Source organism: Xenopus laevis, chromosome 7L (genome assembly GCF_017654675.1).
Source record: "Xenopus laevis strain J_2021 chromosome 7L, Xenopus_laevis_v10.1, whole genome shotgun sequence".
In the NCBI taxonomy this organism is placed as follows: domain Eukaryota; kingdom Metazoa; phylum Chordata; class Amphibia; order Anura; family Pipidae; genus Xenopus; species Xenopus laevis.
In genome coordinates this window covers 16,137,690-16,162,302 of record NC_054383.1, presented here as the reverse complement: position 1 = coordinate 16,162,302, position 24,613 = coordinate 16,137,690, and the positions used below count along the sequence as shown (strand labels likewise).

Sequence of the window (24,613 nt, the reverse complement as noted above, 5' to 3'; positions counted from 1 at the left end):
AGAAGTATACAGAAGTGCAAGCTTGAAGAACAAAGATCGTTACTCAGGGGAAGGTAGTGAAGTGCTGGGTGAAGTACACTACTTGCTTGGGAGAGCTTATTTAAGGTAATCCTGCTATGACTTTCCTACGCATGAAAAACAGCTACACTCGTTTATTTTTGGCAAAGCTTTCTCCCTAGAACACCAATGACGTTCACTCTTAATTAGTCTCTGTTGGAAAGAGACTTGCATTGCATTTTTCCTCAGAAGAGAGAGGTAAGGGTTTCATGCCTGGTGCCCCTAAATATTCATTGAAATTCATTCCATTGCTCTCCTAGCCACTGTTGTTGGAAAATATATCTCCCCCCCCCCCCTCATTCAGGTGTGCTTACGTAATAACACAGTAGTACAGTACTATTTTATGTTTTCCAGGGGACCAGAAAAAAAATGGTGTAAAATAAAGAACGTATTCTGCATAATATATAGTAGGGACCACAAAACAACAATGTTAAATGAGGAAAAACAAAATCAGGTTATGTAAAATTGAGTTTTCACTGTATATCTTTTCTTTGTTTTTTCTGTTTGAAGGAAAAAGCTGTCTGTAGCTTGTAGAGATAAAAACCTAAAGCTGACCATACAAAGGCTGATACTTTCTGCCCACTTTGTAGTTTATTGACCCATGGATGCCTGTTATCCGACAGCCTGCCCGACCAATATCCGTCCAGGAATGGGGAAAATATTTGTTGAGCAGGTTTGGCGAGGACTGAATCAGGCTCCAAATTACAGAAAGGCCATAAACTCCATTTTAATCCAAAATGCTGCTTTGTTTATGACGATCCCTAAGAAGAAGCCCAGACCACGCTGAGCATGTGCGTTGTCTTGGTCTTGCAAAGATGTTTAACAAAGTTACAAGATGGTGACCCCCTGTAGCCAACTTTGAAAGCATAAATCATTTGTTTGATTAGGCTTGTGGTGCAGTAAGTTCATGTCTATATTTAGTATACAAAATACAGCATTTCTAGCCTTATTCTATTTTAGACTTTACATGCCCTTTAAGGTGTAAAGATCGAATTTAAGGAAAGATCCGTTTTTCGGAAAACTCCAGGTCCCGATTATTCTGGATAACAGGTCCCATACCTCTACTCTCCCAACAGCCTTTCTTGCCCACCTGTTAAAATCCGTTCATTGGGGGTTGAATGAGTCTAATTTGGCCTACTACATTGGTGGCAATTTGGGCAAACATACTCTTATTTGTGTCCTTGTCAAAGCAGTGGATCTGTGTGTTTATGCTCAGCTTAAAGGACCAGTAACAAAAACATTTTTTTTTTAAAAAAATGAATTTCTACTTAAAAAAAAAACACCAAGACACTTTTAACTTTAAATTTGCAAAGTCTTTATTAAGAAATACGTTACAGATTCTCCACTTGCGTTCCTCTTCAGAAACGTCGTCGATTCATGGTGCGGGACTCGATTTATTCTCCCTGCCTTCTATAGGAAATAGCCAGGGAGGAGAAATTGAGCTCCGCACGATGGATCGTCGCCCTGTTGCAGTTTCTAAAGAGGATCGCAAGCGGAGAATCAGTAATTTATTTCTTAATAAAGACTGCGAATTTAAAGTTGTGTCTTGGTTTTTTTTTTTTTCGTTAAGTAAAAAAAAATTTTTTAAAAAAAATTTATGTTGCTGGTCCTTTAAGAATTGAACAGAGTAGGGCTTAGTTACAAATACAGGGGCATAACAGAGCAAAATTGGATCTGTTTGTACTCATCACAAAAGTTCTTCAGATTCACTACTATACCTACAAAGTACAAGGCACAACGATTCTAGGGATTTTTCACCAGAAATATACTATTTTTTCTACCACTTTCCATGTTTTACATTTGATAATTTTTCCAAAATGTTAGTTTAGTGTTCCTGCCTCTGGTGTTTGTCTGGCAGCTCAGTGATCCAGGTGCAGATTCTGAACTGTTACAGTTTGCATCTGTAGGATATTAGCAACTATTGTATCTAGGGTCCAAATTACCCTAGCAACCATGCATTCATTTGATTGAGAGACTGGAATATGAATAGGTGAGGCCTGAAAAGAAAGAGGAGTAATACAAATTTACAAAGAGTCCTTAAAGAGCATTTCTTTTTAGATGGGGTCAGTGACCCCCATTTTAACACTGGAAAGAGTTAGAAGAAGGCAAATGATTAAAAAAAACCTATGCAAATAATGAAGACCAAATGAATAGTTGCTTAGAATTAGCCATTCTATAACATACTAAAAGTTAACCTAGAGGTGAATGATCTCTTTAAAACTTCAATATTGCATAAACAGGCACAAATAGATAATAACTGAAATGTCTATTTTTATCTGAAACAACTGAACTGAAAAAAACTGAAGGTGAAATATCAGAGAAGCAATTACAAATGTTACCTTGATAAAAACACAATGCTTGGGGTAAATCCTGTGCAAGTAATGTGCTACTTTACTGAATTCCGGTAAATAATGCTGAATCACGAATGAAAAATCCACGTGTCCCACTTGCTTTGTAGGCCCAAATGAGTCCAGATATCTGTCCTGCCTGATGAATTAAAACGAGGAATATCCATTGCCATGTTCAGGGTTTGTTTATACGACTTCCAGCTGATTAATGTGCTGAAATTTTATTTGGCTGATTTTTCCTCTTTTACCTTTTTGGTGAACCTTGTATCATTTATAACATTGTGTGTATTTATTTGTGTGATTTGCTTTCCAGCCAACTATCGGCCAACAAACTATTTGCCCTTAGAGCAGAGATGCTCAGATTCGGGAGATTAGTCGTCCGGCAACAAATCTTCTCTTCTTTGAGGAGACTAATCTCCCCGAACTGCCTTCCCGTCGGCTAGAATATAAACCGCCGGTGGGATGGCACTCGGAGCGCTTCATTTTCCGAAGTTGCTTCACGAGGATACTTTGGGTGACTTCGGAAACGAAGGCAGGGAAAGGCAGTCCGGGGAGATTAGTCGCCCTGAAGAAGAGACTTGTTGCCGGGCGACTAATCTCCCCGAATTTGAGCGTGTCTCTGCCCTTATAGTCAATTAGGGATGCACTGAATCCACTATTTTGGATTCGGCCGAACCCCCGAATCCTTTGCGAAAGATTTGCCCAAATGCTGAACCGAATCCTATTTTGCATATGCAAATTATGGGTGGGAAGGGGAAACTTTTTTACTTCCTTGTTTTGTGACAAAAAGTCATGCAACTTCCCTCCCAGCCCCTAATTTGCATACGCAAATTAGGATTCGGCCAAATCCTGCTAAAAAAAAAGGCAGAATCCCGAACCGAATCCTGGATTCGGTGCATCCCTTTAGGTAATAAAACCTCTTTTTGCCTTAGTGAAGATCTGTGTCTCTGAAGACACCCCAGTACCCCCTCTGTGCATTTTTTTTATTCACAATGTGCTCTCGACTGTTGTTGGTTCCCTAAACTTTAATGATGGACTTTATATACAATATAAAAGTCATGATACAGGGCAGATTAGTACTTCCTAGTCATATCACATGGCAGCATAGAAACCAGTGTGTTGTGCATCAGAAAGCGGTTACAGTCAGCCCTCAGGCATCAGTTGCTATGAGACCTTTTAACCTTTATTAATATTTTGACGATTCTGGTAACGTAGTTTCTCCACAACAGCCCTGAACACACTGAGCATGTGCAGGGTCAGTGGCACTCAAACAATGGCCTGACAACACAAGCAGCTGATGTTACTCATTATAAAGGCTTGGATTATACAGTAATAGGGCTGCAGTCCTTGCATATCTAAGGAATATCCAGTGTGTTGGGTGCTTGTAGGATTACGGCAATGAATGGGTGCAATGGGTACATCTTGGCTCCACCCCCGGCTGCTTCTCTTTTTTGTGTGTCCCAGTGATGTGACTTTGTGGTGTTGTATTGTAGGTAACTGCTTTCCCACACAGGGATCAGCTACGAGCCTGGAGTATGCATTCGGTAGCAGCAGTGCAGAGATTGCTTAAAGTAGCATATCCTAAATGGCGTCACAGCTCTACTCCATGGCCCATCGATTGCATGATTAGTGCAGGGATGGGCAGCCTACAGCCATAAAAACATAATCTTTTTTATGAGCATTTCTTCTTCTGCAATCTTTGTTCTAGGTCAGGTATGTTTTCTTTAAATTACTAGCAGGAACTAGTTTGCATATGGATTATACTGTATCTCTGCTGCATTTTAGTGCATGTGCCGCTGGTCACTCAGGTTTACAAATAAGGAAGAATTTAGCACAGAGTTTTTACTGGGACATAATTTGACTGCCTTTCCCTTACATAGCTGCTCCAGGAAACTTGAAAGTACTTTCAATTTAACTGTTTATACCCTGTTGCGGAAATATCTGATTTATGTTAGACAATCGACACCAGGGTATTCAACACGGTATCCCTGTTGGACATGCAGATTGTGGCATTCGGTAAATTACATAGTCCCTCCATCTTTTGGTGCCCAAAGAGCATTGTGTCTGGGCTATGCTGTGCTTCTTAAAAACGAATTTGTCTTGTGGAATTCTGAGCCATATTTTTGGGGAGTAGGCCCCCTTTTTCCCGTGATTTCCCTGTTGCTATGGAGATTTGTGCTTCATTCCCGGCTTCTCCCTGTTGACTCCGAGTTCATGGCTCAGTTTGTTCTGATGATATCCGTGATTCAGTTGCACAGGTAATGATACCCTCTTGTGTATATGGAAACAAGGGGAACTGTCGAACTATATGTCCCAGAATGTCACAGTGGGCCGAGTCCCAGAGCTAAGGTAATGGCAGATGGCAGGCATAAGCACGGCACACCCTTCTATGTTTGTTCATGCCTTAGAGTGAACCTAGAATATGTCTAGTAAATGCATTCCACTACTCTCATTTAGGGCCACTGCCACCCGCTTGATCTATGTTCACAAATGCTTCTTGTGATGTATAAATTGGTTACTTTTATACAGCTCATGTTATCTCTGTAGTGTTACCCTCTTATCTTGTGCCAAGTGTGTTTTCCTTCACAGCTGTGGAGTCCGGGGCAATTTTGGGTAACTGGAGTATCTGGGTATCTGTCAAAATAATCAAATCAGATCAAAGAGCTTCTATGAAGGAAGATCTGGCAGAAGCAATTCTGTTTCTTAAAGGAGAATTCAACCCGTAGTTTGAAAAAAACCCTCCCCCGGGCAAATGCTCCTAAATTTTTACACACCCCTCCATGCAGATTCTAGCCTCAGAGTTCACGGCAGCCAACTTCTTCTTGTATTGACGGCATTTTCGGCGCAATCGCAGTTGGAGTAAATGGAGTCACTAACAACTGCGCATGTACCGAAAGTCACGGAAATTCGTAAATTTTCCTGACTTTCGGTGCATGCGCAGTTGTTCGGGACCGGAAATTCACTCCAACTTCCGAAAAAGACGAAGAAAGAAGATGGCTGCCATGAACTCCGAGGCCAGAATCTGCACGGAGGGGGGTGTGAAAAAAAATTAGGGGCATTTGCCGGGGTGGGAGGCAGGAGGTAGAGGGAGTCTACACAGGGTAGGGGGAGGGTTTTTTTAAACTACGGGTTGAATTCTCCTTTGAGCCAGCCATACACGTGCCGATAAAAGCAAAAAACAGACTGTGTCGGCAGCTTATTGGCCTGTGTATGGGGCCCTCAGAAGTGCTTCCTCTATCGATATCTGGGCGAAAGTTGGGCAGGATTAAAAATCCCGTTGGATCACACCCGCATCTGTTCGTTGATGCGGTCCCGCGATCCGCCCACCCGTATTGGCTGCATTATGATCCGATCGTTGGGCCCTAGGGCCCACAATCGGATCAGCCCAATATTGCCAACCTCAGTGTGAGCACATTGTAGAGAGATCTGCTTGTTTGGCGAAATTGCCAAACGAGAGGATCTTTTCAGGTGCCATACCTTAAGAACAATACTTTAGTTAATGTTGCATTGTTTTCTACTGCTATTCTACATCTATGTGCCAGTCTCAATTAATATAAAGGTTGTTTTGGGTTTTCTAATTGTTTGGTTTATGTAGTTGTAACTTTGATTTTGGTTTAGAATAACCAAAGGATGTGGTTTATATTCTTGAGCTTTGTTGTGTACTTAACTTTTTTCAATCAAGATGTAAAATACATTAAAAAACACCAAAAAATGAAAGAGTAATTAACACATAATATACTGTTAGCATGTATTGGTATAAGCTGCGTGTTTGCTTCAGAAACACTACTATAGTTTATATAAACAAGCTGCTGTGTAGCCATGGGGGCAGCCATTCAAGCACAGGATACACAGTAGATAACAGATAAGTACTACTATAGTTTATATAAACAAGCTGCTGTGTAGCCATGGGGGCAGCCATTCAAGCTGGAAAAAAAAGGAGAAAATGCACAGTTTACAGTGGCCATACGCGATAAGTTCCGCTAGTTTGGTGGATCTTTCCCCAGATAAGGTCTTTCCAAGAAAGATTGTTCATTTCAATACACATGTGTAGAGCTGAATTGACAGAAACAATAGAATTCTACCTGTATCTGCCTTCAAAGGCGCCTGATCAAAATTTTCCGGCCGGCCCGATAGTCAACCAATATCCTAGTCTTATGCCGATATCGGTTGGCTCATCTCTTGCCATACACACAGCGAATATTGTATGGAAATTTGTTTTGTATGATATTGGTGCGTCTATGGCCACCTTAACTGGCCTTCAGTCTGACCCCTCTAGAAGTATCGGACCCACATTTAAGAAACCATGTGGTCCACATAAAAGCCATGACACTCAAAGGGTTTGGAAGCTATTGGATATGAAAGAAAGGTTGGCCAAGATTATTTTCATTGGTGGTAAGATCCATAAGGAGATGATCGCCATCTATAAATATATAAAGGGGCCATGCAAAAACTCTGGCAAAAGTTATGTGCTTGCTTTGGAAAGGCTGCTATAGTTTATTCAAATGGGCTGCTGTGTAGCCATGGGGGCAGCCATTTAAGCTGAAAAAGGAGAAAAGGCACAGGATACTTAGCAGATAACAGATAAGCTCTGTAACAAAATACAATTGTATTCTACACAGTGCCAATAGCTACACAGCACCATGTTTATATAAGCTATTGTATTTTCTGAAGCAAACACACCAATACAGTGAATACATTATATTTTAATTACTTTAAAACACTTTCATTTTTTTTTTTTTTTTGGTGTTACTGTTGCTTTAAGATATACCTTTAAAGGTGGCCATACAAAGGCAGATCTGGAGAGGTTGCCAAATAAGCAGATCTTTCACTGATATGCCCAACTCAATCCAACTGGAATTTTAAGCCTGTTGCTCGATAATTGTCTGGCCAATGTTTGGCCAGATATCTATTGTGGAAGCCCATCGGAGGGCCCCATGGATCCCTTATCCATAAACCCATTAACCAGAATGCTCCGAATTACGGATAGGCTGTCTCCCATAGACTCCATTATAATAAAATAATCCGAATTTTTCAACATTTCCTTTTTCTCTGTAATAATAAACTAGTATCTTGTACTAGATCCAAACTAAGATATAATTAATCCTTATTGGAAATAAAACCAGCTTATTGGGTTTATTTAATGTTTACATTATTCCCTAGTAGACTTAAGGTATAAAGATCCAAATTATGGAAACATCCATTATCCGTAAAACCTCAGGTCCCAAGCATTTTGGATAACATGTCCCATACCTGTACTGACTTTTTTTGGCCACTTTTCTCAGCCCATCTTTAGGCTCTAAATTCTAGTTACCGGGTCCCATTTTGGAGTATAGTTCTACCACCCCAAACTAGATATGTATCAACTAGCGCAAGAAATAAAATGTAGTATTTTATCATTTGTACATCAAATCTAAAGATACATGTGAATTTATATCGCAAGTGATGTTTGTTTTTTTCTTTTAACAGCTGATATTATTTCAACCGTCGAATTCAATTGTTCTGGAGATTTGCTAGCTACAGGCGACAAAGGCGGGAGAGTCGTTATATTCCAAAGGGAACAAGAGGTCAGTATTGGATTTAAATAAAAATATGAGTATTGATCTATTACCGGAGCCAGATCACTTCTCTTTTATCTGTCTGTCTAAGTCTAAATGAACAGAGATTTTTGGCTGCTACATGTAGTTGGCTCCTAATCCTGTTTCAAGGGTAACAAACATCCTATGTAAGAATTATTTACTATAGGAAACAAAGAAATCTATTTTAGCAGGCTACAAGTAGCAACTACAGCCAGAATTGTATTAGGAGCTATATTAAAAGGCTGTATTTTGGGCGTATTTTTTTTTTTAAAAAAAAATTTAATTTTAGCTGCAGGTGATTTTGGGAGTAGATGGTAGCAGAATGTGCCTTTAATCAAGCATTGATTGGGGGGTGGAACAAAGCACTACCCTGGGCCTCCTCCAGTTTGGGAACTGCTTAGAAATGACATTATTGAAACAGAGAAGCGATGAAGCTGATCTGAAAGGTCTCCGATATGAAAAGAATGGCTGGCCGAGTTGGGATTGTTTATAATGGTTAAGGGGATATGATCATTGCAGATGCATTTGATTGTATTTTTTCACTTCCCATAAAATGCATCTGACCCTTTCTTGAAACAAAGGTTGTTCACTTTTAAATTAACTTTTAGTATGATGTAGTAGAGAGGGATATTCTGAGACAATTTGCAATTGTTTTTCTTTTTCTAATTGTTGTTTTTGAGTTATTTAGCTTTTTATTCAGCAGCTCTCCAGCTTGCAATTTCAGCCATCTGGTTGCTAGGGTCAAAATGAGCCTAGCAGCCATGCATTGAATTGAGTAAGAGACTAGAATATGAAATGGTGTTTGGAGAAAAGTAGAATAGAAAGATGAGTAATAAGAAGCAGTAACAACACATTTTGTAAGCCGTACAGAGCTTTTATTTTTTTTACATGGGGTCAGTGAACCCCCCCTCGCTTGAAAGCTGAAAGTATCAAGAAAAAGGCAAATAATTAAAAAAAAAAAAAACTATAAAAAAAAATAACAATGAAGACCAATTGAAAAGCTGCTTAGACTTGCCCATTAGTGATGTGTGGGCCGGCCTAATACCCATGGGTTTACCGGCGGGTTCGGGCCGACCCCGCACTCCTCTTTGCAGGCAGTTGCGGATTGAGCTTCTTCTCCTGGTCTCCCCACCCGCCACCTTCAAATGCTGACTTCCGGCTCCTGCTCGCCCCGCCTACTTTGTGACATCGTCGGCAGGTCTATAAAAGGAACCCGGTAGGGTTGGGTGCGGGTCAGGAAAACCCCGACCCACACATCACTACTGCCCATTCTATAACATACTATAAGCTGACTTAAAGGTGAACCACCCCTTTAATAAGAGTAGCTTTACTTATAACCTTTCTTGTCACTTTTTTTTTTTCCCCCCCTAAAGGTTTGCAAATGTCTTTACCTATTTCGCTTTAGCATTTAACGTTTTCTGCTTTTATTTCCCAGAATAAGGGTCGTCCTCATTCGAGGGGTGAATATAATGTTTACAGCACTTTTCAAAGCCATGAACCCGAATTTGACTACTTAAAAAGTCTAGAAATCGAAGAAAAAATTAACAAAATTAGGTGGTTGCCACAGCAGAATGCTGCTAATTTTTTACTCTCTACCAACGGTACGTACCTTTTATACATTTGGCTCCCTCCCAATGGTTTGCATTCAGAACATGATTTGCATGAATTTCTATTAACAGGACATATTGTGCGTGTCAGATAGTCTGCAGTATAATTTGTTTAGGTGTGAACTGCTTTCCCTGCTCACAGAAATTTGTGCACTGATTTACTGCATTAGCCACACCTAATGTAGAGCTCACGGATATCTGACTAGTCAGCTTATGTGTCAGAAAATAGTCCTGTTTGACTACACAGTACAGGTATGGGACCTGTTATCCAGAATGCTTGGGACCTGAAGTTTTCCGGATAATGAATCTTTCCGTAATTTGGATCTTCATACCATAAATGTACAAGAAAATCATGTAAACATTAAATAAACCCAATAGGTTGGTTTTGCTTCCAATAAGGATTACTTTTATCTTAGTTGGGATCAAGTACAAGCAACTGTTTTATTATTACAGAGAAAAGGGAAATAGTGATTATTTCAATAAAATGGAGTCTATGGGAGACGGCTTTTCTGTAATTCACAGCTTTCCATATAATGGACCCCATACCTGTACTATGTGTTTGTGCTGTACCTGTCTAATGACCCCACGCAGGTCATTACTTGGGCCCCATTTTACGTTTTAGCAAAGTACATGTATGGGACCTGTTATCCAGAATGCTTGGGACCTGTTATCTAGAATGCCCATGCCTGTAATTTTCCAGACAAAGGATCTTTCCGTAATTTGGATCTCATTACATTAAAGGAACCGTAACACCAAAAAAACTGAAAGTTATTAAATTAAAATATGATGTAGTGTTGCCCTGCAATGGTAAAACTTCTGTTTTTGCTTCAGAAACACTACTATAGTTTATATAAACAAGCTGTGCCATGGGGGCAGCCATTAAAGCACAAGATACACAATGGATAACTGATACGTTTTGAAGAATCCCATTGTATACTACTGTATATCGTGTGCCTTTTCTTATTTTTCAGCTTTGAATGGCTGCCCCCATGGCTACACAGCAGCTTGTTTATATAAACTATAGTAGTACTTATCTGTTATCTACTGTGTATCCTGTGCTTGAATGGCTGTCCCCATGGCTACACAGCAGCTTTTTTATATAAACTATAGTAGAGTTTCTGAAGCAAACACACCAGTTGTATTAAATGCAGGGCAACACTGCATTATATTTTCATTACTTTAAAACACTTAATTTTTTTGGCCTTACTGATTTCCTGTCTACTAGGAAACCATGTAAACATTAAATAAACCCAATAGGCTGGTTTTGCTTCCAATAAGGATTAATTATATCTTAGTTTGGATCAAGTACAAGCGACTGTTTTATTATCACAGAGAAAAAGGAAATCATTTTTAAAAACTTGGAATGTTTGGATAAAATGGAGTCTGCGAGTTGAGCTTTTTGGATAACTGGTTTCTGGATTGGATCCCTTACCTCTATAGGTATTCATACACCAGTGGCTGAACTGCTAAATCGAGCATTTTGGCAACAAGCATTGGCTGATTCTATTGAACGTTTAGGCACAAGGTCCCAAAGGAAGATTTAAGCAAGTAGAATTTCTCTTGTCTTTAGAGATGAAAATCCAGTTGCAACTTCAGAGCGAGAGAGAGAGAAAGTACTCTGTATACTCTTAGCTCTCCCTGGGGTTTTCTCTGCTTTCAAATAGAATCAAAACAAGTCCCTAAGCCTTGTGTATCATTCCCAGTAGGTTTAGGGACATGTTTTTGTGCACAGATTTCCAGTAAGTGAAACACCACTAGTAGGAACCTTTGCAGGTGAGGAACATGGAAATTCCAATATGCATTCTGATAGGCCTGATATTGATACAATATCTTATTCTCTGCCAATTAGTTTGTTACTAAATACACGTCGGCCGTGGGATGAGAAAATTATCAATCTTATTTTCTTGAGTTCCTTAAAGTGGTGCCTTTGTGTTACTTAAAGGGGAACTCTGGGTTCCAACATAAGAGGCCCACATAACACAGAAACCCCTAATGTACCCATCACAGTTTCTTCAAAACGTATGAATAAATGCCATTTTCTATGCTGAAATCCAGCTGTTTAACGGTTCTTCTCTTTCTGCATCATTTGAAATCCTGGCAGGGAAGGAGGGACTAAATACTGATGTTACAAATTGTAACAACTTCTCCACAGTTTACAGACGGCATGCAGGAACAACAGAACCCACAATGCATTGCATAAGTGATGTTCCTTTCCTTATTGAAATCATGTGTGCAGGGAATTTTGGGGTTTGGAGGACAGATGGCTGCTGATAGTAGTCAGACAGCTCAGCAAAGTAGTCAGACAGATCAGCAGGAGAGCAGGGGGGCTAGGCTTAGGGAACTTTTCCAAACAATTAAAAATCATGAAAAGTCTGCATATTTTTTAATTGATGCATATTGCAAAGTTGCTTGAAATTATGTTTACTTTTCAAAAGGCCTAAGTTATGTTTGTGTGGAGTTCCCATTTAAATATATGAGTGATTCACATACAAGAACTACATAACCCACAATGCATTGCACTGTGATGTTCCGTTCCTTATTGAAATCACAGGTGCAGGGAATTGTGGGGTTTGGAGGATGCAGACTGACGACAGATGGCTGTTGATACAAAGTAACAATAGTCAGTTCAGCAAAGTAGTCAGACAGATGAGCAAGGGGACTAGGCTTAGGAAACTGTCAGAAACCATTAAAAATCATGAAGAGTCTGCATATATTTTAATTGGTGTATATTGCAAAGTTGCTTGAAATTCTGTTTACTTTTCAAAGAGCTTGTTATGTTTGTGTGGAGTTCCCCTTTCAATGAGCTAAAAGGAATATATCTTCCCTGCAGACAAAACTATAAAACTGTGGAAAATAAGCGAGCGAGACAAACGAGTTGAAGGCTACAACTTAAAGGACGACGATGGCAGAATGCGAGATCCATTTAGAATCACTTCTTTACGGGTATGTGTTTTTTTTGTTTTTTTCAGCTGTGTTGAATTATATTTGGGGGAAAGTGTTGCATTATGACGGAGGGTAATTCTATTGGGGTGTAGCACTTACCTTCTCAATGGGCATAGGCTATTCTGGGGGGTAAGCTCTTGAGTACAATCTGAAGTTGAAGGGTGTTGATACTGAGTACCGGTACTAGAACCCTATGTGTAGTGACTAGGGATGCACTGAATCCAGGATTCTGCCTTTTTCATCAGGCCAAACCGATTCCTAATTTGCATTTGCAAATTAGGGGCGGGGAGGGAAATCGTGTGACTTTTTGTCACAAAACAAGAAAGTAAAAATGTTTTCCCTCTTTCCACCCCTAATTTGCATATGTTAATTTGGTTCGGTATTCGGCTGAAGCTTTCGGGAAGATTAGGGGGTTCAGCCGAATCCAAAATAGTAGATTCGGTGCATCCCTAGTAGTGACCGTAATAAATACCAACACAAACCTTGATGAGCACTACAAGATGTGCTGGAGCAATTGTCTGTTGTATGTGTTATTTCCAATGCTGCCTTTAAAGAAGGTAGTTCACCTTTAAAGGGGAACTATCTCGAAAATGAAAATTTAATATAAGCTTCATCATACTGAAATAAGAAACTTTCTAAATACAATCACTTAAATATTCTTCATCGTTTCTGAATTTATCAAGATTATGTTCACTATCTCTCTTTCAGCATCTGTTTCTCTTCATTTTTCTTCATGCAGCAGTTGGGTGTCAGTTGATTCCAATTTAACTGCCTATTGCACAAATTCTGCATGTAGAGAGACATGATGTCTGGTGATTTTAATAGTGTGAGCTCTAATACATCTTCTAGGTAAAAGGAGCCCCCCTATAAATTATATTGGATCTAACTGTCAATGAATATCTGACACCCAACTCCTGAATGAAGAGAAACAGATGCTGAGAGAGGAATAGTGAAGATAAATTTGATTATTTCAGAAACAGTACTTGTAGTACCGTGTTAGCCATTTGAAAAAAATGCAGCAAATGTAAAGTTTGGTGATATCTTTTATTGGCTAACCGAATAAGTAACAATTGCAAGCTTTTGGAGCATACAGGCCCCTGACGAAGAAACAGTATTATTTCAGTATGATGAAGCTTATATTAAATTTTCATTTTCGCTATAGTTCCCCTTTAAGTTAGCAATTCTATAACATACTAAACATTAACCCTAAGCAACATTTCAGTTGGCCTTAATTTTTTAATAGTATTATGACTCCAACAGGGGTCATTGACCCCATCTAAAAAAACAAAAGCTCTGTAAGGCTACAAATAAGGCAATATTGTTATTGCTACTTTTTATTACTCTTCCTTCTACTCGGGTCCTATTCATATTCCAGTCTCTCATTCAAATAAATGCATGGTTGCTATGGAATTTGGGCCTTAGCAACAAGATTACTGAAATGGCAAACCGGGAAAGCCGCTGAATAAAATGCCAAATAACTCAAAAGTCACAAATAATAAAAAATTAAACAAATTGCAAATTGTCACAGAATATCACTCCCTACATCATGCTAAAAGTTAATTTAAAGGTGAACAACCCCTTTTAATCATTTTGCATTTACTTCTCATTTCAGGTGCCGATATTGAAACCCATGGACCTAATGGTTGAAGCAAGTCCACGAAGGATATTTGCAAATGCGCACACATATCATATAAACTCAATTTCCGTAAATAGCGATCATGAAACTTACCTTTCAGCAGACGATCTGAGAGTTAATTTATGGCATTTAGAAATTACAGATAGAAGTTTTAGTATCCTTTGATTCATATCTGGAAATACTGTGTTGTGTGATATAAGCCTAGTACATGTATGGGACCTGTAATCCAGTATACTCGGGACCTGGGGTTTTCCAGATAAAGGGATCTTTCCGTAATTTGGATCTTCATACCTTAATTCTACCAGCAAATCATGTGAACATTAAATAAACCCAATAGGCTGGTTTTGCCTCCAATAAGGATTAGTTATATCTTAATTGGGGTCAAGTACAAGCTACTGTTTTATTATCAGGTTTTAAACATTTGGATTACAGGTATTTGAATAAAATGTAGTTTATGGAAGACAACCTTTCCCTAATCCAGAGCTTTCTGGATAACACGTTTCAGGATAACTGATCCCATAACTGTACTCTATTCAAGCATAATTTAATTCTTTTTAGGGATGCACCAAATCCAGGATTCCCCCAGGGGATCCTGGATGTGTTGTAGCAAGGCAGTGTACTAGTATAGGGTATAGGTATGGGATCTGTTATCCAGAATGCTTGGGACCTGGGGTTTTCCAGATAAGTGATTTTTCTCTAATTTGGATCTCCGCACCTTATGTCTGCTAAAAAATAAAAAAAAAAACATTTAAACAATAATGCCTCCAATAAGGATTAATTATATCTTATTTGGGATCAAGTACAAGATACTGTTTTAAAATGTGCATTATTTGGATAAAATGTAGTCTATGGGAGACGACCTTTCCGTAATTCGGAGCTTTCTGAATAACTGGTTCTAGAAAACAATCTGTAGAACGATGGGATCCATTATTCACAAATCTCCGAATTAAGGCAAAGCCATCTCCCATAGACTCAAATTACATTTTGAAAAGAATTCTTCCTTTTTCTCTGTAATAATAAAACAGTAGCTTGTACTTGATCCCAACTAAGATATAATTATCCCTTATTGGAAATAAAACCAGACTATTGGGTTTATTTAATGTTTGTATTATTTTCTAGTAGACTTAAGGTATGAAGAACCAAATTACCGAAAGAGCCATTATCCAGAAAACCCCATGTCCAAACATTTTGGATAACAGATCCCATATAATAATAAAACAGTAATGTTTACTTGATCCAAACTAAGATATACTTAATCCTTATTGGAGGCAAAACAATTCTACTAGGTTTTAGTATTTGACTTCTTTTTTCGTAGACTTGAGGTACAGTACGGAGATCCAAATTATGGAAAAATCCCTTCTCCATCCCGAGCATTCTGGATAAAATACCTGTACTATACAAAATATTGTTAAAGGAGAGGCTATAGCCTTTGCCAACAGGATGTAATTCTTGGTCTTTTGTTTCTGATTCACTTTTGATCGTTGGAGACGCCTTAACTGCATTTCCAGACATTGTAGATATTAAGCCTGCTAACATGGAGGAGCTGACAGAAGTCATAACGGCTGCGGAATTCCATCCTCATCATTGTAATGTGTTTGTCTACAGCAGTAGCAAAGGAACAATTAGACTCTGTGACATGCGAGATGCTGCACTTTGTGATAGACATTCAAAATGTAAGTTCCAGAATTCATAAAAACAGATGCGTTTGTTGCTTGTGAAATTTTTATTGTAGAATCGCTAAAGTTTCTGCTGTGTCTCAGCCTTTGTAAAATTATTATTGTGATTCTACAATAAAAATTTAGTATTTTCTTAAGACCCAAGAGTTCACTGTAGAGTGTAGATCATATACCCATTAAAAATTATACTCATTTAACAAATCATTAACACATTTGCACAAAAAAAATTTTTAAAAGCAAGGCACTTAAAAGCAATTATTATTGTAACATATTGCTACAGACTTGATATGCAAATAAAGATTTGGATTTGGTTCAGCCGAGCAGAAGGATTCTGCCGAGTCCTGAAAACGGCCGAATCCTGGATTCCATGCATGTTTGCTAGGGGAATTTGGGCCCTAGCATCCAGAATGCTGAAATTGCAAACTGGAGAGCTGCTGAATAAAAAGCTAAATAACTCAAAAACTACAAATAATAAAAAATTAAAACCAATGGTTCACCTTGAAGTTAACTTTAAGTGTTATAGAACGGCTAATTCTTAGCATTGTTTCAATTGGTCTTCATTATTTATATTTTATAGTTTTTTTTTAAATTATTTGCCTTTTTCCAGCTTTAAAATGGGGGTCACTGACCTCTAAAAAAAACAAATGCTCTGTAAGGCTACAAATGTATTGTTGTTACTTTTTTTTACTGATCCTTCTATTCAGGCCTCTCCTATTCATATTCCAGTGTCTCATTTAAATTAATGCATGGTTGCTAGGTTAATTTGAACATAGCAACCAGACAGCTGACATAGCAAACTGCAGAGCTGCTGGATAAAAAGCTAAATAACTCAAAAACCACAAATAATAAACTGCAAATTGTCTCACAATATGACTACAGCAAACTAAAAGTTCAATTAAAGGTGAACAATCCCTTTAATGTTGCAGATTGGATAAAGGTTTATAAACAACACCCTTTTATGACCCTTTGTCCCTGCACAAAAGTAAACAAATGTCCTTTTTAGTTTTTGAAGAACCCGAAGACCCCAGCAGCAGGTCGTTTTTCTCTGAAATAATCTCCTCAATATCCGACGTCAAGTTCAGCCATAGCGGCCGATACATGATGACTAGAGATTACTTATCTGTAAAGGTGTGGGACCTCAATATGGAAAGCCGGCCAGTGGAAACCTATCAGGTCAGTAGTAGTTTAGTGTAGTTTCTTTTTAACCTCTAAAAAAAAAAAAAAATGAACTTATTTTGAATTGTATATATTTTTTTTCCTCCTGTTGGAACGTCAGGTTCATGAATACCTGCGAAGCAAGCTGTGCTCACTGTATGAAAACGACTGCATTTTTGACAAGTTTGAATGCTGTTGGAATGGATCAGACAGGTAAGAGTTATTCAGTCACCAAATATCTGATTAGATCATTTTTTGTTATGGGGATTTAAAGGAGCAGGAAAGGCTAAAACCAAGTAAGCTTTATCAGAAAGGTCTATATAAATGTATCAGTAAACCCTCAAAGTAATGCTGCTCTGAGTCCTCTGTCAAAAGAAACACAGCATTTCTTTCCTTCTATTGTGTACTCATGGGCTTCTGTATCAGACTTCCTGTCTTCAGCTTAAACCTCCAGGGCTTGAGCATGCTCAGTTTGCTCCTCCCCTCCCTGCTGTAATCTGAGCCAAGAGCTATTAGTGAGCAGAGAGAGACTCGGGCAGGAAGTGGTCACACCAAGCTAATATGGCAGCTGCTATCCTAAACAAACAGAGCTTCTAGAGCTTTTTACTCAGGTATGGTAAAACTACAGAATAAATATCTGCACTAAATAGCTTGCACTATTGCAGCTAATCTATTGGCAATTAAATGCCTCCGGAGCTTTCCTTCTACTTTAAAAGGGCATCTATCACTGAGAATGTGTTTACCCCATCAGACTGATGGAGGCCAGCACTCTGGATCTGTATATGTATAAAAATGCGGCTTGTGCTGAATTCCTACTGCCAGTGGAGGCAGCCATGCTGGGGCACACATACCAGTGTTCTTCCCAGAAATAAAGTGGGGGGGGGGCAGGGAAAAACTGGGTAGGCGTGATATCTTCCATAATATTAGCTCTGTTTTTGCACAAGCTGGTAGGACTGGGCTAGTCTGAAAAAAAAGTATGTGCCTGTGGGTGAGCCGGACAGCAGGGGAAATCCTGGGGAGAAAATTGCACACTGAATGATTTGCCCAAGGAGCACTGAGCCTGGGATGCTCTATATGGCAGTTGCATGAGATACTGAGTGTCATCCAGATTTTGTATCATGTGCATCAACTCTAATGGGCTGGCAGTCAATGAACCCCCTGCCTTGTTCCATGTGGAAATGATGAATTCTGGGATTTAAAGGGATACTGTCATGGGAATTTTTTTTTTTTCTCCAAAACACATCAGTTAATAGTGCTGCTACAGCAGAATTCTGCACTGAAATCCATTTTTAAAAGAGCAAACAAATGTTTTTTATATTTAATTTTGAAATTAACATGGGGCTAGACATAGTCAGTTTCCCAGCTGCCACCAGTCATGTGACTTGTGCTCTGATAAACTTCAGTCACTCTTTACTGCTGTACTGCAAGTTGGAGTGATATCGCTGAAGGAGCTGATAATAACCGTATAGAAAAGATGAGCAGGCACTTCCAAAGACCAATCTACCAGGCAGAGTTGTCAGTTAACAAGTATTTTTATTTCAATGCACTACTAGGATACAGCCCAACGCGTTTTGTATTGATTGGATGCTTAATCATAGGCTGCCTATGAGATTTAAAGAGGTGGTTCACCTTTAAGTTAACTTCTAGTATGAATGTCAAATTCTAAGCAACTTTTCAAATATTATTTGAATGATTTCCCTGTTCTTTTGACTCTTTCAGCTTTCAAATGGGGGTCACTTACCCCATTTAAAAATCAAATGCTCTGTAGGGCTTCAAATGTATTATTGTTGCAATTTTTTTAATATTCCTGTCTATTCAGCGCGCTCTCTCTCTCTCTCTCTCTCTCTCTCTCTCTCTCTCTCTCTCTCTCTCTCTCTCTCTCTCTCATATTGTTGCTAATTTTAAATATACCTCTTTCTATTCAGTCTCTCTCTCTATTATCTATCCTATCTATCTATCTCTATCTCTCTGTCTCTCTCTCTATTATCTATCTATCATGTCTCTCTCTCTCTTATCTATCCATCCATCGATCTCTTATCATCTCTCTCTCTCTCTCTCTCTCTCTCTCTCTCTCTCTCTCTTTCGTTGTTGCTAATTTTTAATATACCTCTTTCTATTCAGTCTCTCTCTCTATTTATTATCTATCCATCCATCTCTCTCTATCATCTCTGTCTCTCTTTATTTTCTATCTCTCTTTCTATTCAGTCTCTCATGTAAGTATACAGCATGCAGTTGTGCAGCACTGTGGAGTATGTTGGTGCTATGAATCCATGTTAATCTATAAAACTTGATGTATATGTGACTATGAAGATTTTCATTCATTCATCTAGTATAGGTCAATCTAAAAACAATGTATATGTTGATGTATATGATTCCTCCGCAGTGCAATCATGACCGGTTCCTACAACAACTTCTTCCGGATGTTCGACCGCAACACACGTCGGGACATCACACTGGAAGCTTCTAGGGAAAGCAGCAAACCCCGTGCCATCCTAAAGCCGCGCAAAGTCTGTACAGGCGGCAAAAGGAAGAAAGATGAAATCAACGTTGACAGCTTAGACTTCAACAAAAAGATCCTCCATACAGCGTGGCACCCTACAGACAACATCATCACTGTCGCCGCCACCAATAACTTGTATATATTCCAGGACAAAGTTAACTAAAAAAAAAAATTGGCATTATTACTTTGTTTTTTGTTTTGTTTTTGAGGACAGAGTCTTGTTCTTGCATAGTTAAGCCTAGTTGTTTATCTGTAAGAGATCAGGCCTCGTTGTCCTCCTCCCAGAAACAACATGGATGCACTTCCCTTAATAGAAACACACAAAGAGGATTTCATGGTTTGTCCTCCAGGAAACGGGGGGGGGGGGGAGTTAAGGCTCCCCAAAAACGCACACCCGCCAGAAGCAGAAGTGACGGACATCTCCTTAAAAAGCCGCCATTTAAATCTGAGCCTTCCTTTCCACATCATTGACCAAAAAAAAAAACAGAAAAATGTGATTGTGATTTTTTTTTTTTTATTGAATTTGACACATTTTTCTTTCTGCTGTTCTATTTGGGCCTTTGAGAACATACACTGTGTTATGCCTGTAACATTCCTCCTCTGGCCTTTATTTGGCAAAATGTTTATTTCTATAATCCAAGCACTTAGCTAGAACTCAAGTCGGTTTCCCCCCCCCCCCCCCCCCCCATGTATCTGTACTGGCTGTACTCATGACAGTGCCACCTGTGGTGGAACCGCTAAATAAAACATTTAAAAAACAAAGTGTTTTTTTAGATCTGACCAAAACGCATTGGAATTTGCCCCAAATGATCTTACTGCATGTTATTGAGCCGAGCGATCGTAGAAAACGATAACCGAGATCAAATGTTCCGTCCGTTGCTCGAAATGAAATTGGATATTTTACGGTTCTGTGAAATAGGAAGTTGGCCTCGTTCAGCTTCAAACCTACAGGGATTTTGCACAGTATTATGGAATATTTTAGCTACATAACTTACGGACTATACCTTATGTGCATTATATATTTTTTTTTTTACTATTGACTTTTTTTTTTTTCCTTTTCTCCATTTTGCATGCCATCCGCCATTGCACTTCAACCCCCCCCCCCAAGATCTATCCTTAAAGGGGATCTATCGTGAATATTAGCTTCAGCATACTGAAATAAGAAACTTTCTAAATACAATGAATTAAATATTCTGCATCGTTTCTGAAATAATCAAGTTTATCTTCACTATCCCTCTCTCAGCATCTGTTTCTCTTCATTCTCTCTTCATGCAGCAGTTGGGTGTCCAACAATCCAATATATCTTATAGGGAGGCTAATAATGTGCGGGTTGGGATATCCCCGACCCAAACCTTGGGCTGCGCAAGCCCGCATCCGACTTCCGGGTTGTCTTTATAGACCCGCGCAGACCTTTAAAGGACTAACCTGGAAGTTGGAAACCGGCATTTGACGGTGGTGGCCGGAGAGAGCAGGAGAAGAGCTGAACCAGCACCCACCCAGAAGAGTTTGGGTCGGCCCGAACCTGTGGGTATCTGGCCGGCCCGTACATCACTAATAGAGGCTCGAAGATGAATTAGAGCTCACTCAAATAACTGATTCCAATACAAACAAAATCTAACAAAATAACTGCCTTTTGCACAAATCCTGCATGTAGAGAGACATGATGTCTGGTGATTTTAACTGAATGAGCTCTAATACATCTTCGAGGCAAAAGGAGCTCCCCTATAAGATATATTGGATCATTCATCTGACACCCAACTGCTGAATGAAGAAGACAGAATGAAGAGAAACAGATGCTGAGAGAGGGATAGTGAACAAACTTTATTATTTTAGAAACGATGCAGAATATTGAATTGATTGTATTTAGAACATTTATTATTTCAGTATGATGCTTTATATTAAATTTTAATTTTCCCAATAGTTCCCCTTTAAAATTCCATTATGCCAAACCTAGCGTTGGAAGAACATACAATGAACAAATAGATTGAACTTTTGTGCATCTGCTTGACACTAAAAGTCTGGTATTCCCATGAGACCCGTGCCAAGCGGAAACCCAACACCCCCCCGCTCCTGTCTTAACTAGAACTCGATGGTCAATTATAAATCCGGCCGTTAATATGCAAGAACAAAATATGTACCTCGGCCCCTAATTTCTGTCTATATCAAGCGCCACCCTCGGCATTAGGCCTAGCTGCAAATAAAACCACAAAAGAGCAGAATATCTGACTATACTGTATATGGGTTGTGACACTAATTCCACATGTGGAACTTGAAGGCCATTTTAAGAAAAGAAAAAAAAAACTGAGAATCCGACCACATTCATAGAGTCGTAAAAACTTAAAAAAAAAAAAAAAAAAATCAAACTGAGCTATCAAACGGGATTGTATATATTTGTTCAATTATTTTGACCAAAAAGTTTAATAAATTTTAAATGTTTACCTGATTTGGAAGTGTGTTATTTGCGAAGTCATGACACTGCGAGCCTTTAAATGCTCTGTAAAGCTAAAAAGGTTACTGCTAATTTTTATTACTCCTCATTCTATTCAGGCCTCTCCTATTCATATTTGTGTCTTATTCAAATCAATGCATGGTTGCTAGGGTCACTTGGACCCTAGCAACCAGATTGCTGAAATTGCAAACTGGAGAGCTGCTGAATAAAAAGCTAAAAATAACTCAAAAACCACACATAATAAAAAAGGAAAACCAATTGCAAGTTGTCTCAATATTATTCTACACATTAAAGTGAATTTAAAGGTGAACAAACCCTTTAGCATGTGCAGCATTATTATTTAAAGGGGAACTATTGCGAAAATGATAAATTTAATATAAGCTTCAGCATACTAAAATGAGAAATGCTCTAAATATAATCAATTAAAAATTCTGACCTGTTGCTGAAATATTCATGTTAATCTTCTCTCCTCCTCTCAGCATCCGTTTCTCTTTTTTCTGTCTTGCAGGAGTTGGGATTCTGATTTTGAATGACCGTTAAGTCTAATATAGCCTTTTGGGGGGGGGCTCATTTTGCCTAGAAGATGTTTTAGGGTGGTGGTGACACATGCTTAGATTCTGTTGATATTCGTTGCCCAGCGACAAACTGCCTCTTCGGGCGACTAATGTCCCCGAACTGCCCCCCCCCTCGCAGGCCAGAATGTAAATCGCGGCAGGATGGCACTTGGAACCCTTCACTTTCTGAAGACGCCCGAAGTTGCCTCACGGGGAAACTACGGAAAATGAAGCACTCTGAGTGCCATCCCGCCACCGATTTACATTCTAGCTGACTGGGAGATTAATCGCCCAAAGAAGAGGAGATTTGTCGCTGGGCAACTTATCTCCCCGCAATCCTAGCGTGTCCCCCAACCTTAGAGCTCACTCTTAAAGGGCATGTAAATTCAAAAAAATATATATATAAAATCCCATTTTTACTTTCTTCAATAAAAAAGAAACCTATCTCCAATATACTTTAATTAAAAAAATGTGTATCGTTTTTATAAGAAACCTGACTGTATGCAGTGAAATTCTCCCTTCATTTACTGCTGTGGATAGGAATTGTCAGATGGTCCCTAACTGCTCTGCAGGGAAACAATTTACTTATGAACAGGGGGAGCCCCCGACTTACATCCCAGCCATGCAGAACTCAAGCAGCTTTGTTTTTTTCCCTGTAGAGCAGTCGGCGACTGTGTAGAGATTTGTATTGGATTTTATTTTTGCCTTTACTGTTTCCAGTACTCCAGCTGCAGGGACAAAGTTTATGGAGCCAGATTTAAACAGATAAACTGGGATTCTATTTGGAGGATTATTTTGCTGCAGCCACTGGTTCTGTAGAGTTGGAGAAAGTTTGTATTAAACAATACAAAAACTATAAAATCCACATCAGATTACATGACAACACAGGACCCAGTGCAGTCTGTATATTCTGATTATTAATTAGTCTTGTTGTATCGGCTTCTGGCAGATATTATTTGACTTGTGCTGTTTTTATAATTTATGACGATCCCTAAGCAGCCCAGACCACACTGAGCATGTGCACAGTCTTGGTCGTGCAAAGATGTTTAACAAAGTTACAAGATGGTGACCCCCTGTGGCCAACTTTGAAAGCATAAATCATTTATTCCATTAGGCTTGTGGAGCAGTAAGTTTGTTTTTTTTTTTTAAAAGTTTTTATTTTTGCAGTTTTTAACAACACAGCACAAACACATAGACATACACAACAAAAAACCAAAAGACAAATCATACATAATGGACGTGGAAGTAAGTTTATGTTTAGTATACAAAATACAGCATTTCTAGCCTTATTCTATTTTAGACTTTACTTCCCCTTTAAATACATCTTGTTTCCCTACATCCAGGGCTTGTGCCAGTCAGATATTTTATTAGATGTTGTTTGTGCTGGAGTCGATTATTTGAGTGAGCTCTAATGCATCTGCTAGGAAAGGAAGCCCCTCCCTCACTAAAATATCTATTGGATATAACTGTCAGTAAATATCTGACACCCAACTGCTGCATGATGAATGAAAGAAGAGAAACAGATGCTGAGAGAGACATAGTGAAGATAAACTTGATTATTTCAGAAACATTACAACATTTTTAATTGATTGAAGCTTATATAACATTTTCATGATCGTTCCCGTGTCTCTAGATCTTTGACACTGAGAACAAAGTTATCTTGGGTATTAAAGGGGAAGTATACTCTGCTATATCACAATGTCCGTGTAGTTAGAGTGCTCTTTTATGCACTTTCAATTTCATGTAACGGGTGCATGAAGGTGCGGGCGGACCTTGCACTCTCCTTTGTGGGTCAAATGCCGTCTTCTGATTTCCGGGTTCTTCTTTTATAGATGCTGCATCTGCCCGCCCCTTTTGTGATGTCATCGGCGGGGTCGATCTATAAAAGAAACCCGGAAGTCGGGCGCGGGATCAGGTTTCCAGATCCCATAACTGTACTGACCATTCTTGGTTTGTTTAAAGGGGACCCATCACCAAAAATTATTCAAAATCATATTTTATCACACGAGTCAAGCAAAATGAACTTTAATTACATTATATCAATTATTTAAATCTTGTTTCCTTCAGTCTGGGAATTCATAATTATAACAAGCAGGCAGGAGCCATTTTGTG

General features: G+C 38.9%; 2 protein-coding genes across 2 annotated transcripts in view; one reads left to right on the top strand and one right to left on the bottom strand.

Annotated features, from left to right (window-relative positions):
- Window positions 1-20,260, top strand: part of LOC108696111 (serine/threonine-protein phosphatase 2A 55 kDa regulatory subunit B delta isoform) — a 24,951-nt gene extending 4,691 nt beyond the window's left edge. Inside the window, exons 3-10 of the mRNA XM_018225166.2 lie at window positions 7,872-7,969; window positions 9,417-9,582; window positions 12,419-12,531; window positions 14,144-14,321; window positions 15,676-15,840; window positions 16,847-17,016; window positions 17,120-17,211; window positions 19,382-20,260. Of these exons, the coding sequence (XP_018080655.1) occupies window positions 7,872-7,969; window positions 9,417-9,582; window positions 12,419-12,531; window positions 14,144-14,321; window positions 15,676-15,840; window positions 16,847-17,016; window positions 17,120-17,211; window positions 19,382-19,661 (1,262 nt within the window). The 3' untranslated portion in view covers window positions 19,662-20,260. The remainder of the gene's footprint in view (window positions 1-7,871; window positions 7,970-9,416; window positions 9,583-12,418; window positions 12,532-14,143; window positions 14,322-15,675; window positions 15,841-16,846; window positions 17,017-17,119; window positions 17,212-19,381) is intronic.
- The window catches only part of bnip3.L (BCL2/adenovirus E1B 19kDa interacting protein 3 L homeolog), a 24,114-nt gene continuing 16,436 nt past the window's right edge, over window positions 16,936-24,613 (bottom strand). Inside the window, exon 6 of the mRNA XM_041568611.1 lies at window positions 16,936-17,051. Coding sequence (XP_041424545.1) covers window positions 17,045-17,051 — 7 coding nt within the window. The 3' untranslated portion in view covers window positions 16,936-17,044. The remainder of the gene's footprint in view (window positions 17,052-24,613) is intronic.